This window comes from Pleurodeles waltl, chromosome 1_2 (assembly GCF_031143425.1).
Source record: "Pleurodeles waltl isolate 20211129_DDA chromosome 1_2, aPleWal1.hap1.20221129, whole genome shotgun sequence".
Taxonomy (NCBI): Eukaryota; Metazoa; Chordata; class Amphibia; order Caudata; family Salamandridae; genus Pleurodeles; species Pleurodeles waltl.
The window spans coordinates 598,602,510-598,617,648 of record NC_090437.1 but is presented as its reverse complement, the minus strand read 5'-3'; the positions used below and the strand labels follow the sequence as shown (position 1 = coordinate 598,617,648).

General features: G+C 47.7%; 1 protein-coding gene across 1 annotated transcript in view; it reads left to right on the top strand.

Annotated features, from left to right (window-relative positions):
* LARP1B (La ribonucleoprotein 1B) overlaps positions 1–15,139 on the top strand; it is a 229,387-nt gene that overhangs the window by 67,844 nt on the left and 146,404 nt on the right. The window contains exons 6-7 of the mRNA XM_069205824.1: positions 11,226–11,688; positions 12,515–12,627. Of these exons, the coding sequence (XP_069061925.1) occupies positions 11,226–11,688; positions 12,515–12,627 (576 nt within the window). The remainder of the gene's footprint in view (positions 1–11,225; positions 11,689–12,514; positions 12,628–15,139) is intronic.

Sequence of the window (15,139 nt, the reverse complement as noted above, 5' to 3'; positions counted from 1 at the left end):
TCTGCTGCCCTCAGTGAGGAGGCCATTGACCTCCTCAGGTCACTCACTGTTGGGCAGTCTACCATTTTGAATGCCATTCAGGGTGTAGAAAGGGAGTTGCAACACACAAATGCATTCCTGGAGGGCATTCATTCTGGTCAGGCTGCCCTTCATCGAACCCTTTAAACTCTGGCCTCAGCACTGATGGCAGCCATTGTCCCTGTGTCTAGCCTCCCCCCTCCCACTTCTTCCACCCAGACCCAATCCCCTGTACCTCTGCCTATTCCAAGCACACCATCAGACCAGCCTGCACACACCTCACCACACAAGGGAAGCTCAGGCAAACATAAGCACCACACATCCCACAGGCACTCACGCAAGCATCACACACATGCAGACACACCAACATCCACTGCCCCCACTGTGTCCCCCTCGTCGTCGTCTCCCTCCTCCCTCCCAGTCTCGTCTACACTCACACCTGCATGCACTACCTCCACAGCCACTACGTCTCTCTCCAGCACACCCACCAGCACACCCACTCAAGTGCAGTCACCACCCCCACTACCATTTGCACGTCCCCTGTGTCCTCTCCCAGTGTGTCTGTGACGCCCCCTCCGAAGATACACAAACGCAGGCACACACCCACCCAACAGCCATCCTCCTCACGACAGCCTCCAGCGCATGCACCTGCACCCAAATCCACAAAAGTTACACCTCCTACAACCAACATCTCTTCCTCCACTCCCAAACCCCCTCCAGCTACCCATCCCAGTGTGTCCAAACAACTTTTCCTGTCCCCCCTTAACCTATTTCCCACCACCTCCTTCCAACTCATAGGTCCCGTAGTAGCACCTCAGCCAAAAAATCTCCGGGACCAGTGGTGCCTGTTGTTACAGGTATGTGGAGTGCACCGGCCACCAGGCCAGCCAGTCTGTCACGGAGCCACAGCACAGCCAGTCCCCCCCCTGTGAAGCATCAGAAGTTGGACAGTGCCCGGCGGGAGAGGGGGAAGACTCCAGCCAGCCAAGCCGCTCACAGGGGTCCCGGGGGGAGTGTGGACTCAGCAGTGACTCCTCCCAAGGTGGGGAAGGGGCAGAAGAAACCTGCAAAGTCAGTGAGGAGGAGCACAGCGGAGAAGACCGCCATCATCTCCGCTGGCCAGGAGGCCACCGCCAGCCCCATCCCCGCTGCCCAGGAGGCCACTGCCAGCCCCATCGTCGCTGCCCAGGAGGCCACTGCCAGCCCCATCGTCGCTGCCCAGGAGGCCACCGCCAGCCCCATCGTCGCTGCCCAGAAGGGCCCCGCAAGCCACAGCCCAACTGCCCAGGAGGGCCCCGCAAGCCACAGCCCAGCTGGGCAATGACGGACCGCCAGCCACAGCCCAGCTGGGCAATGACGGACCGCCAGGGCAAGGATCGCTGAACAGGGCAAAGACCGCCATGGCAAGCACCGCTGAACAGGGCAAGCACCGCTGAACAGGGCAAAGACCGCCATGGCATGCACCGCTGAACAAGGCAAGCATCGCTGAACAGGGCAAGCACCGCTGAACAGGGCAGAGACTGCCAACTCAAGCACCGCTGAACAGGGCAAGCACCGCTGAACAGGGCAAAGACCGCCATGGCAAGCACCACTGAACAGGACGGGCAAGCACCGCTGAACAGGGCAAAGACCGCCATGGCAAGCACGCTGAACAGGGCAAGCACCGTTGAACAGGGCAAAGACCGCCATGGCATGCACCACTGAACAAGGCAAGCACCACTGAACAGGACGGGCAAGCACCGCTGAACAGGGCAAATAGTCAAATATCGTCTTGGGAATACTCGCTCTATGTATTAAATGGTGCCCATAATAATTATAGCAAAACATGTCACCATAATTGTCTCTAAACTGGTAAACATCTTCATATTCATAGACAGTGTAATATTGCAATTCTGTCATCATTGAGTCAACTGTTTTCACATCCCAATCATCAGATACAATGCCTGGTATTGCTATATCATTCATAGACAATTGTAGGACATACGGTATTTGAATCGTCTCAGTGGGACCGTATATATCAAACATTACTTTATCCCACACAATCCCATCAGGAATTGGTACTGCAGAAATGTTCACAAAGGACAAGTCTCTTCGAACCCTATGTGATGAAAAATGTGGTTTCAACACCTCCTCCACCTGTTCAACAGCCGATCTCTCAGGAAGAAAATGACCATGTATCAACAGAAAAAAGGTAATGACAACCCCAATCCAAAGAAAAAACGCCAACACAGTCAATAAAAGCCATAGATAGTTCCATGGAAAAACAAAATACGTATCTTTAAGCCAACGCATCAGCTTACGTGGACCTGACAGGTCAGTAGTTGAAGAGGCAAACGAGTCTGATAGACCATCGTTGTTGTCGGCAAAATAACCAGAGGCATTTCGTGCAAAAGGCACTGCCACAGTCAATGGAGGAGTTGGTGTTTCTCGCGTCGGTATCTTGTAGACAGCACCATCCGTCACGTCCGTATTCATGGTGACTCTATCAAATGTTTCTAAATTAGTCGTTAATGGAACTAATGTGAGATCATCATCCACCCTCCCCAAGCTCGGAGAGGCAACAGTGTTGGTATAAACAACTTGAAGCGGAACGTCTTCTCCAGTAGTGAGAGGGATTCGGGAACTACTGGAAGTTCCTCTTGGTCGGCTGTGTAGAATTGGCCACATGTTGTAACTTGACATTGTCAATGGAAATAAAGCGATTTTCTTTGGCACCTGGCAACGTGGCAGAATCACAGTTCTCGTACCGTGTATCCCCAACACAGGGACTGGTGCACGATAAGAAGGGCCAAATTCTTTTTTTACTGCGACCTTTTCACGCACAAGATCCCCAACCCTGGGAATCCAGCCGGTAGGTGTTACTGGCACATCCTTAATTCCCGTGGAGGCAGCACTTTCAGAAGAGTTATCGTCACGGAACTGCTGCAATTCCTGGAAAACAGTGACACGATCATTTATGTCAAAAGGTGTCTCCGCCGCTTCCACAGCAGGACCATCAAGATCTGGAACAAACATTAGTGTTCCGAACAGGCGCTCATATGAAGTACGACCTCCCAGGGACCTTCTAGACAGGTTATTTAGTGCTCTCTGAACTCCATACCGGTGGGCTAGCCAACTACGACCCGTACCTAAGACTCTGGCTGTTAAGGATTTCTTTAAATCGCGGTTTAATCGCTCCACAACAGAATTTCCCTCGGGATGAAATGGAGACGAGTACTGGAGCTGGACCCCCAACGAAGCTATGGTGTCCCTGAATGCCCCTGAGGCAAAAGCACGGCCCTGGTTCGAATGAAATGCCGCAACTGCATATATACCGACAAAGACTCTCAAATCTTTAATAACAGTCCGAGCGTCAGCCGAGCGTTGTGGCCACACCCACACAAATCTGGAACAAGAATCAACAGTGACTAGAATATATTTGTATGCACTATCCGGTGTTAATGGACCGCAATGATCCAAGTACACACATTGTAATGGTCTGTTTGAGATTAAGAGGGGTGTCTGCGGCGGGCGCTTAGCTGTTGAAACTTTAATTTGTTGACAGATGTCACAACAAAGGACATACTGCTTGGCCTATTTATAGAGACCAGGCCACCAGTAGCGGGCCTGTAATAGTGAAATTGTAGCTGCCACGCCTGCATGTGCAGATGCCATCCCCTCATTCGCTGCTTTAATCAATCGTGGTCTTACATTTTTATTGGGGATGTCACGTACACCTATGCCAGGAATTATAACTTCATCGTTCAGCATACTTCCCATAAAATATTGATATTTATTCGGAAATCCTTTTGGGTAAGGCTTACCATCAACCGTAGCTCTTATGGCAGCCAAAATCTCAGTGTCTGGTTTGGTACTCGAACGAGTCACTGCAGCTACAGTGGCAACTGCCACTGCCGACTTTGCGGCTTCATCAGCCAAAGTATTACCAGCAACATGCATTCCAACACGCTGGTGTCCAAGTGTATGCACAACATGGACCTTGGGTAGCGTCTCTTTCAGGTCTGCTACCTTCCCCCACAGTAGTCTGTGTTTAATGGTGTTGCCTTTTGAATCTCTGAGCCCATTCAAGCGCCAGTAATGTAAATATTCATTAAAAGACTGGACGCAACAATACGAATCACAAACAATCAGTGTGTACTGCGTCGGATCCATATGTTCCAGTGCCATTAGTAGAGCTTTTAGCTCAGCCAATTGTGCAGTACAATCCCCTAAGGTCTGGGTATAAGTATGTTGGGGGCAGAATTTCTCCCCCTCCATATAGCCGCTCATAACTGCACATGCAGCAGAATATTGATGTTTTGTTCCTATCGCTGGTTGCGCAGAGCTATCGGTGTACATGACTACCTGATATTGGGCAATAGGCAATGTGTCAGCGGGAACTGGATATTCAACTTCATATTGTAGAAATTCCTGAGTTTGTAGCTTTGGGTCAAAAATTTAGTCTACGTCAGTAGCTGTCAAGGACGTGGCCCATTGTATCCATCTTGGGTGGAGTGCTTTTGCGTTCGGGATGCTAGCTTTTGTAAAAGCCTCAAGGGCCGGAATAGGAGAAACGACAATAATGCGTTTTCCCTGGGCCAGAGGCCTTTCTTTAAGAACAGCTATCTGTACAGCAGTGAGAATTTTCTCTGTGGGTGCAAATCGTTGCTCGGCAGCGGAATACAAGTGTGACTTGTATGCTATGGGGACTGTCTCACCTTCATTAAATGTGACATAAGTAAACCCAATGGCCCCAGCTATCACCCTGATGACCAAATGTGTCCTATTGTTTCGTGTGTGTAGATGTTTCGCTGCTAGCATATCTGCCTGTAACTCCCGAAGAGTATGTGTATGTTCAATTGTCCAGAATTTACTCGAAAAATCAGGACGTATTAATTCATATAAAGGTTTTATGCGTGAAGCATAATCAGGAATGTATGTTCTGCCAAAATGTAGAAAGCCCAACAATGATTGGAGTTTCTTAATCGTATTTGGTGGTTGCAATTGTGCACATTTTTCTAAAAATTGTGGCGCTAGGCTCTTACCCTCACTTAATAGCTCATATCCCAGGAATATGACGCAGAGGAAGGCAATTTTCGATTTTTTTAAGTTAAATTTGTAGCCGATTTCGGCAAATCCTACAAAACATGCGGGCTACCCGTCTTAAATGTTGTAGCAACTCGTCATCCATGAGATATATATCATCCACATATGACAATGCTTCAGGGTCGAGCTCGTGCAAAGTTTCAGTCACACAAGCTGTAAACAGTCCTGGGCTGTTCTTATACCCCTGAGGCAAACAACATAATGTTTTCTGGGAGCCTAGTGCACTAAAGCTGGTTAAATCCCTGCTTTCAGGGGCTATATTCTGGCATAAGAATCCATTTGAGATATCCAATGTTGTTTTATATTTCTTCCGCACAATGTTGCTCATTAGTGCAGTACTATGTGAATTTTGTATAGCATATGTGCGTGTATGTCCATTCAGATGTCTGTAGTCTAAGACTATTCTATATGAATGGTCCGGTTTAGCTACAGGGAATAAGGGATTATTCATCGGTGAGACACAGGGTTCAATTACCCCCTGGTATTCTAATTCTGTAAGTATTTCTCTCACCGGTGCCCTTGCTTCATGTTTTATGGGATACTGCAGTTGTGGTTGAGGCTCACCTTTAATACGAATTACATGATATGGAGAATCCCTATCCCACCCAACGTGATTTCTATATAACGCAGGTGCCTGTGCAAGAACCCATTTCACAGAATAGGACTCAGCGAGTTCCTCCGGAACAAGGGGCGAGAAGGAAGGTCTAATAACCCCCTCCCCAGCTGGGCAGGAGCGGACAAAAGCTGGCGGCCAATCCAGTTCAGTCAGCAAAATGTCATATATCTTAACTACACGATCACACCAAAAAGATTGCGTGTATAGTGCGTTCAATGTCTCCTTCCAAATGTAAAGCCACTGTATACACCCTATCGGGTTCGGAGACACGCATGTCCGCTGTTTCGACTTGGATGAAGTCATCAGTTGCTTTCACCTCCAGATGCTCCAGAAGATTCCGGCAAACTATTGTGACTTCTGCCGCGCTGTCTAGCAGAGCTAGAGCCCATGTCTTGTTCTTCAAGAGAACCCTCTTCCTGAGTGGCATGTCTAATTGAGACAGCTGCCACCTTTTTCTTTTTAAACTGTTGTTTTTGTTGTACTGGTTTCTCTTCCTTCTTGACAGAAACCTCAGAAGAGCGTTGTGAGTCCTGTCTCGGTTTCACGTAGTCTTGTCTCCGCTCTGACCGCCCACCTCTCTCATTCCTCTTTTCCGATGAGTCCTGAAAGGAACGAGATTGGCGTGTATCAGTATATTGATATCTATCAGGCGTCTTAATATTATCCCTTTTTCTGAGATTATATCTACTCTGCGGGGTCTCTGTACGCGGAGATTCTCCCCGTTCCTTTTTAGGTGTTTGTTGTTTTTTCTCCCAGCGCTTCTTAGTACCCTCAGATTGCTATTTCGTACTATCTTTAGTAATTTCCCCCTGAATCTGAGGTTTTGTGGTCAAGCCCCCAGGCTATCTCGACCAATACTGGAATATGTTTCCGCTATGATTTTAGGCAGTTCCCGCTCCTGATCTTGTTGCGGAACGTCACGAAGACGCATGCGCACTGCAAGCGCAACTGCTTCCCCTTTAAGATTGCTTAGGGTCATTGAAGAAACCGTGGCAAAATTGCCTATCAGTTGCATTCCTAAATCTAAGGCCGGGGCAGCCCCGTGTTTATCCTGAATTTGTTTAAGCACTTCCGGTAGGTTAGCCAGTGTAGGTGTACCGTGTGCCGTGGTATAGAGCGGCGCAAACACCGTGCCCCATGTATTACAAAGTTCCACTGTGGGAACCATCCCAAAGGGTAAACACATAGTTAATATCCTATGTTTGTCCTGAGGTCCCGTATGGGGAAATACCGCCTCAGCGTATTAATTTTCTGTGCCAGCCAAAACGGAGTCTCCTCTCGTTTGGCTGGGACCTTACCCATAATGGAATGTACAGTCACTGGATTAATACCTGGTGTTACTGCATGTGGTTGCGCTGGAGCAGCACGCGCTGGGTGTGTATTAAGTGTCTGCATCACAAATTGTACTAAGCGTCTATATATTGCCGTTAAGTCAGTATACAAGCGTCAAACCTCAACCACCGCCATATTCGCAGCCGCAGGATGCGGTGTATAGGTGGCCAATAAAGGCCAGGTCGGACCGTCATTGCTCAGGGGACCTAACCTTACTGGTAACATTGTATGGGGTAGGGCGCTATCAAGCCAATTATTATGGTCTTGATAAGATAGAGGTATCTCTAAATATGCGTACGCCCTGTATTGTCCAGGCGCGTTCGCTACTGTATATGTATGGAATGCATGTGTGTTCCCATCAACTGCTGGAAATGTGACCCAAGAGTAGAAAAGTTCTGTTCTATAGGCTGCCTGGGCGTCCACCACAAACGTGACTGGACCACCCTGGGCCGTAAGGCTGTGTGCTAGCAAATGTGCCGTGAGCGGTTGTCTCATGTTAAGAGCAATTTGTATTACCTGGGGATTCGCCATCAGCAAAGCACCATGAACTCAGAGAAGGCACACCAAAAGGGGAATTGTTTATTTCCTTTCTAAGGTTCAAGCTTGAACAACCATCTGCTGAAAATAGGGTTACCTATGCAACGGTGGCGGAAGTCCTCAGTACCACGGACGTCTCCGTATACGGAACTGAGGGATCATTATATTATATGAGACTGAGATATACCGGTGGACCAGAAAATTAGAGCCTGACCAATCGTTGGCTGCGCCATGTCGCATAGGCTCTCATCATCCTAATGAGACTACTGGATTTTTGGGTGGCAAGATCGTTCACAGTGTGAGGGACTAAGGCCCGTATTTATACTTTTTTTAGCGCCGCATTTGCGCCGCTTTTTGACGCAAAACGGCGTAAACCTACAAAATACAATGGTCTTTTGCAAGTTTGCACCGTTTTTGCGTAAAAAAACGACGCAAATGCGGCGCTAAAAAAGTATAAATACGGGCCTAAGTCTGACCCACGGTGAAGGACCCTTGTCACCCCAAATCCGGGTTATGCTCCGGCTAACTAGCAGTGCCTTATTTCTCCCGAAGGGAAGGGACAATTGGGCAGCCGAGCACATGACATCTTATTACTTCCCAGGGAAGTCGTGGTCACTCAGGTCACAACCGGTGCTCTCATACATAGTATGGTCTCATATAAAAATGACAAAGGCAGTTTAAGTTTTAAAGATTGGTTTAATAAAACAACTGCATTTTATATAGTAAGGCATGAGCTGCGATAACCAGAACGAAACAACACAGTAGGATTAAAATAGTAACGGTGAGAGTGAAGCACAAGAATAAGGCTATCATAGTGCAACTATATTAAGTTCTCTCTAAGTTATATTATGAGCACAGCATGGGAAGCTCTAAGCCTGCCTTTCAGGTTTCCCCGGGAGGACATCAACCCTCATACCTGAGCAAAGGCCTGTAAGCTGCATCAGCATCTGCAACGGGACAGTCAGCATCTAGTTGTAGGTTCCTGGTCGGAATCTCCCTCTGACTGTACTAGGACTAGAAAGTGATTTTATAACTAACACGCAGACGTAGTAAGAAGAGGTCCCTACGTAAGGATGTGTATCGTCTACGAACACCACAGACTAAGGGGGTCATTACAGCTTTGGCGGGCGGCTGTAATCGCCAGGCGGCCGCCAATGCGGGCCAATGCGGGCGCACTCCCGCGGTGCCCATTTGGACATCCCCGCTGGGCCGGCGGGGATGTGGGCGCAACATGGGAGCCGGCTCCAAATGGAGCCGGCGGTGTTGCGGCCGTGCGACGGGTGCAGTTGCACCCGTCACGCTTTTCACTGTCTGCATAGCAGACAGTGAAAAGCCGAATGGGGCCCTGTCAGGGGGCCCCTGCACTGCCCATGCCCATGGGCCAGTGGCATGGGCAGTGCAGGGGCCCCCAGGGGCCCCACGATTCCCCGTAACGCCAGCCTTTTCCTGGCGGTTCATACCGCCAGAAAAAGGCTGCTGGTCGGGGACTCGTAATCTCCTGGGCAGCGCTACTAGCAGCGCTGCCCAGGTGGATTATCACCGCTGGGGCAAATCTGGCGGAATACCGCCTGGCCCGGCGGTGCGACCGCGGCGCTTCCGCCGCGGTCGTCATGGGCCAGGAAGCACCGCCAGCCTGTTGGCGGTGCTTCTGTCATTTTAGCCCTGGCGGTCTCGTACCGCCAGGGTCAAAATGACCCCCTAAACTTCTACCACGTGTACCAGAATGCAGTGCTAGCGAACACAGACCTGAACTAGGCTAAACAGTGTGATAGAAAGAATAAAACAAGACCGTAAAACTGGTTATTATAAAATAACAGTGCGAGGTGAAATAAAACGTGTCTAGAGTAAAGTAAACAGAGGCCTAATATGTAAATCTAACGTGCATAACGCTACACTAAAATGGCACTAAAAATGGCTACACTACATTGGTTCTACAATAAATTAAGAAAATAATATTTTTCTATATAAAAACCTATTGGCCTGGAGTTAAGTCTTTGAGTGTGTGTTCTCATTTATTCCCTGTGTGTGTACAACAAATGCTTAACACTATCCAATGATAAGCCTACTGCTCGACCACACTAACACAAAATAGAGCATTAGTATTATCTAATTTTACCACTGTCAACCTCTAAGGGGAACCTTTGGATTCTGTGCACACTATGGGGGTGATTCTGACCGCGGCGGACGGCGGTCGCCGCCCGCCAAGCGGTTCCCGCCGAAAGACCGCGGCGGTCATTCTGGCTTTCCCACTGGGCTGGCGGGCGACCGCCGAAAGTCCGCCCGCCAGCCCAGCGGGAAACACCCTTCCCAAGAGGAAGCCGGCTCAGAATGGAGCCGGCGGAGTGGGAAGGTGCGACGGGTGCAGTTGCACCCGTCGCGAATTTCAGTGTCTGCAAAGCAGACACTGAAACTCTTTGTGGGGCCCTCTTACGGGGGCCCCTGCAGTGCCCATGCCATTGGCATGGGCACTGCAGGGGCCCCCAGGGGCCCTACGACACCCCATACCGCCATCCTGTTCCTGGCGGGTGAACCGCCAGGAACAGGATGGCGGTATGGGCTGTCAGAATCCCCATGGCGGCGCAGCAAGCTGCGCCGCCATGGCGGATTCCCATGGGCAGCGGAAAGTCGGCGGTACACCGCCGGCTTTCCGCTTCTGCCCGCGGCTGTACCGCCGCGGTCAGAATGCCCGGCGGAGCACCGCCAGCCTGTTGGCGGTGCTACCGCCAACCTCCGCCATGGCGGTAATTACCGCCAGGGTCAGAATGACCCCCTATCTCTCACTTTGAGATAGTATATACAGAACCAACTTCATACAGTCACTTTCTGTGCAGATGGATGATGGGAAATTCAGTGATGTCACTTCCTGTGTGGATGAATGAATGGAAATGAAGAGATGCACACATAGATTATGGCAGGAGCAGTGATGGCACTTCCTGTACAGATAGATAATAAGAAATGAAGTGCTTTTGCTTGGTTTCTTCATTTTGGCATGAAACCAGGGATGTCACTTCTTAAGCAGGTGGTTGATAGGAAATCCAGTGATGTCACTTAATCTGTAAATGGAGGAAGGGAAATGTAGCATTGATACTTTCTGTGCAGATGGATGGTGGGGAAAAGTAGTAAAGTCCAACATGTATTTTCTTAAACCCCTTCTCTAATGATAACTAAACCAATAATCTAAATTTGATACTTTAAAGGGGCCATTCAATGCATGATGTCACAGAGAGCCTAAAAGCCCAAGCATCCATCATATAATGCCTATTTTTATGATCATCCATCTGCACAATAAGTAAGATCACTCTGTGGACGTGCTACAGGCATGCTAAAGTTGCACCACAGGCAAGCCTGTCTGTTTCTGAACCACGCCCAGCACCAAGAATCCTTTTCCTCACCCATCCCCCCGCTTGGCACTGAGTGCTTTCAAACCTGGTCACGGCTCCCCACGCTGCTGCCGTGCCGCACTACACAACACTGTGGGAGCACTCTCTTGTGCTTCCTGCAAGTTTTCATGCATTTACCTGCATCCAACACTCACAACATCCATACCAACAGCATCCAACACCCCACTCTTTCACATTAGCACCGCCATGCAACCACCTACACAACACTCCGCACTCTCATGCATGGTCCTTAAAAGCTGCTCACTCACAAAACATGCCGCAGGGACCTGCTGCATGATAATAACTTGGACCTACTTTCCTCAAGGAAACCTGGCAGAACAGCATCAGCACCTGACATTGCCACAGCCATCATCCATGGCTACAAAAGCATCAGACAAGATAGAATTCACAACCATGGAGTTAGATTTGCCATCATCCACAAGAATGCTGTCAGCTGTACCACCTCATTGGACATGTCATCCTCCAACATGCCACACCTGTCGTTCAAACTCTGTGTTGCAACCAACTTCACCAAAAGCGACACTTTTATCCACAGACTACTGGAATTGTACACCCAATTCACGGACACCAACATGTACTGGATTGCATCACTCACCCTCAATGCTAGCAACTACATCCTCCTTGGAGGCGTGATCTTCATGCCAACCCCAATTCAAAAGCATTCATTAAAGATCTTGGAAGCCTGGGCCTCACCCACAGGTAAGTGGACCTACCCAGATCACTGGACACCTTGTGAACCCTATTTTCACCACCTTCGACAACATCTGAGTTGACGACCCAACACCAGCCTTCTGGACAGACCTTGCCCTCATCAAGTTCAGCATCACTCTCCTGGTCCAAAACACATGCATCAACGCCAGACCAGCCTGCCGAAATTGAAACAACATAACTGACAAGGACTGGAATACCACTCCCAGCATCCACAGACCCGAACACAGCATCAGCCTCCCTAAAGCCTTCAAAAATTTCAACAATTGGATCATCTCCTGTACCGACTCCCTGACCCTCCTCAAGCAAAGCAACACAACAACCACTAGACCCAAGGCCAGTTGGAGGAACTCTGATGAAACACCACTGCAAATAACTGGACCACCAGTGGAGAATGAGCTGGGAAAAAACAGACAGGAGTCTGTTCAAATCTGCCCTGAGATGCTACAACCGAACGATCCGGACCATCAAACACACCGCTTTGGCAGATTGCATAGTTGCCAGCACCAACAGAAGCAAAGAAATCTTTACCATTGTGAAGGATTTCACCTCACCAGCGGCCGCCTCCAGGTTGATCATTTACAGCAACTATCCACAACCAGACCCAACAGACCTCACCAAATGCCTACCAATATAATCCAGAAAACAATGCTAATCATATGGGCCCTCATCCCCCCAGAAAAAACTGATGCAGTCATAAAGTCCATATACACAGGAGCCCCATCGGACCACTGCCCCTTCCACACCTACTCCAATGTACTGCAACCCATCAATGGCATGCTCACACCAATTTTGAATGTCTCCATCTCTTCTGCAGCCTTCCCAGATGCTGCTTGTAAACATGCATCTCCCATTGCACAAGAAACTCTTGTGGACCCTTCAATGCTCGTGGACTACAGACCGATCTTCCTGCTACCATTCCTGGCCAAGGTCTTAAAGAAAATCATTAACTGACATCTCACCAAATTCCTTAACATCCACCAGCTCTTCAACGCCACTCAGTCTGGCTTCAGAACCTACCACAGCACGGAAACTGCTCTTGATGCCACCATAGATGACATCAGCATTTCTCTGGGCAGAGGAGACACAGTGGCACTCATCCTCCTGGCCCTTTCCGCTGCATTCCACCCCATCCTTTTCCAATGCCTATATGACATCAGAATCCAAGGACACTCATTTCCGTTTTTATTTTTATCAGAGAGAAGCAAGTTACAAAAAGCAATTCAACTAAGGAAAGAAAAAACAGTCATGTCTGCTTCCTTGCAGACTGGAACTATACATTTTATATCTGCAGTATGACACTTCCCCCACGATTAATTGTTATAACGAAAATCAAATCAACTTGACACTCTACAACTTCAGATGCATAATTATAATCATAGATGGTACATTTCATTCATGATCAGAGAGAAATAAAAAATGGAATAAAGAAATAAGAGGAAAAAGAAGGAACAGTACATCGTTGGTTCTGCCTCAGTGAGGCATTGAACACTGACATATATCGGCAGGCGTACTATTGCCATCATGCATCATGGTGTTAGATCTTTAAACCCATTTGGCCCATATAATACAGCGCTAGCTGTAAATTTTCTCATAGCAATAGTGTTCCTCTCCTATCTGCATCAATTAGAGCGTTCAACAAATGGTGGCGCATCAGGTTTTAGGCTCATTCAATGAACAATGGACAGCAAATTACAAAACTCTTGATCCAACGACTACTACATTACAAGACAACAACAGCTCTGATAAGAATACCCATACAAATTGGATCATACAAACAATTTGTCTTATATTGGCTCCACTTGTTGCCATATGCCTTTAGCTCATGTTGACCTAGGCCTTTACGCTTCTGATGTTAGCCAATCCCATAATCCAAATCTGCCTTTTATCCATTTTGACATTGGTGACCAGATTAAAGCCTCTTGTGTCCCAGCACCCTTTCTTTTACAATTGTAAAGAGCTTTTTCCAGGTTACACATGCTTAGCATGCAAGAAAACCATTGCTGTATTGTTGGTTCAGTGTTTTTCCATACAGCTGCTCTAGGCAGGCATGCTTCCACCATGGATACATGGATAAAATATGTCTTCCCCAAATCCCCTGATAAACGATGATTGAGGCCAAATAGCATGAATGGTGGGGTAATATCAACCTTTTCTTTAAGCGCCTCCTTCAGAAAGGCCTCAAAAACTTATTTTAACGCTTGCAGTTTTTTGCACTCACAAAACATATGAGCCATGTCTGCGTGATCCTACCCACAGTGGAGGCAAATATCATCAGCTCTTTTGCCCCAGTTTAGCATATCTACACCCTGTGTCCCCAATATTTACCCCCACCTGCCTCCTTGAGATCTTAAATCATCCACTGCCAGAGCATTCATCATTTTATAAATCTGCCTGGTTTTGTTTTCCTGCTGCATGGTTAGATCCAGGAGGAGGATTCTTTTGAAAGACAATAGCTCACCCCAAGCTTTAATATAAAATCCGTAATCTGCAGGCATTTAAAGAAAGTTTTCCCTCCCAATCCAAAATCCTACTGCAAATTACTGAATGAGCATAATTGCCCATGGCGAAACAGATCATCAAACCTGACCACCCCAGATACCTCCTGTGAATGGCAAATCTGGTCATGGAAAATTGATGGAAAGATAGGAGATCACCACAATGGAATATAGCTGTTGTGTCTTGTAACTCCTATTTTGCTTTTTAGCTGTTTGCAGATCTTAAAGGCTGCTATGACAGTTTTAACCCTCACCTGCTTGTAATAACTATGTTCAATTTGTTTTATAAGCACCCCCTTGCATCCTCCCCTGGAGACAGTTCATAGATAGTTGGAGATTCTGACCTTGAGAGACCAATATTCTCTTTATCCATAAGGAGAATCCCCATTTGTTGCAGGACTGCTGCCCAATAATATAACTTAAAGTTGGGGACTGCCCAGCCACCTCTATCTCTAGGGAGGACTAAATATTCCGAAGGCCGCTCGCCCTTTTATATTGCCATATAAAGTATGTATAGACATTATTAAATTTTTTGAGCCACACTGATTCCAATTCCAATGGTATTGCTTTAAACAAGTAGTTTAAAGTTGGTAGTATAATCAATGTAAGCACGTTACATCTACCAGCTAAAGTGAGATGTAAACTGATAATCCATCTTATGTCCTGACTAGCCTTCCCCAGGATCAGATCAGTTTGTCTTATAGACAGTATCCACATTAGCCATAATTTTAATTCCTAGATATGTTACACTTTCCACCCTGTGACTGTCTGCCATAACAACATTACTGGTGCATACAACCTGGGTTTTCTCTTTACTTAAATGATACCCCGAGATTGCCCCAAACGTTTCAGCCCCTTTTTCCACTTAAGTCAGAGCATGGGGCTCAGGTGTTAACTTAACAATGCAATATTGTCTGCATATGCTAAAACTTTTGTTTTGCATC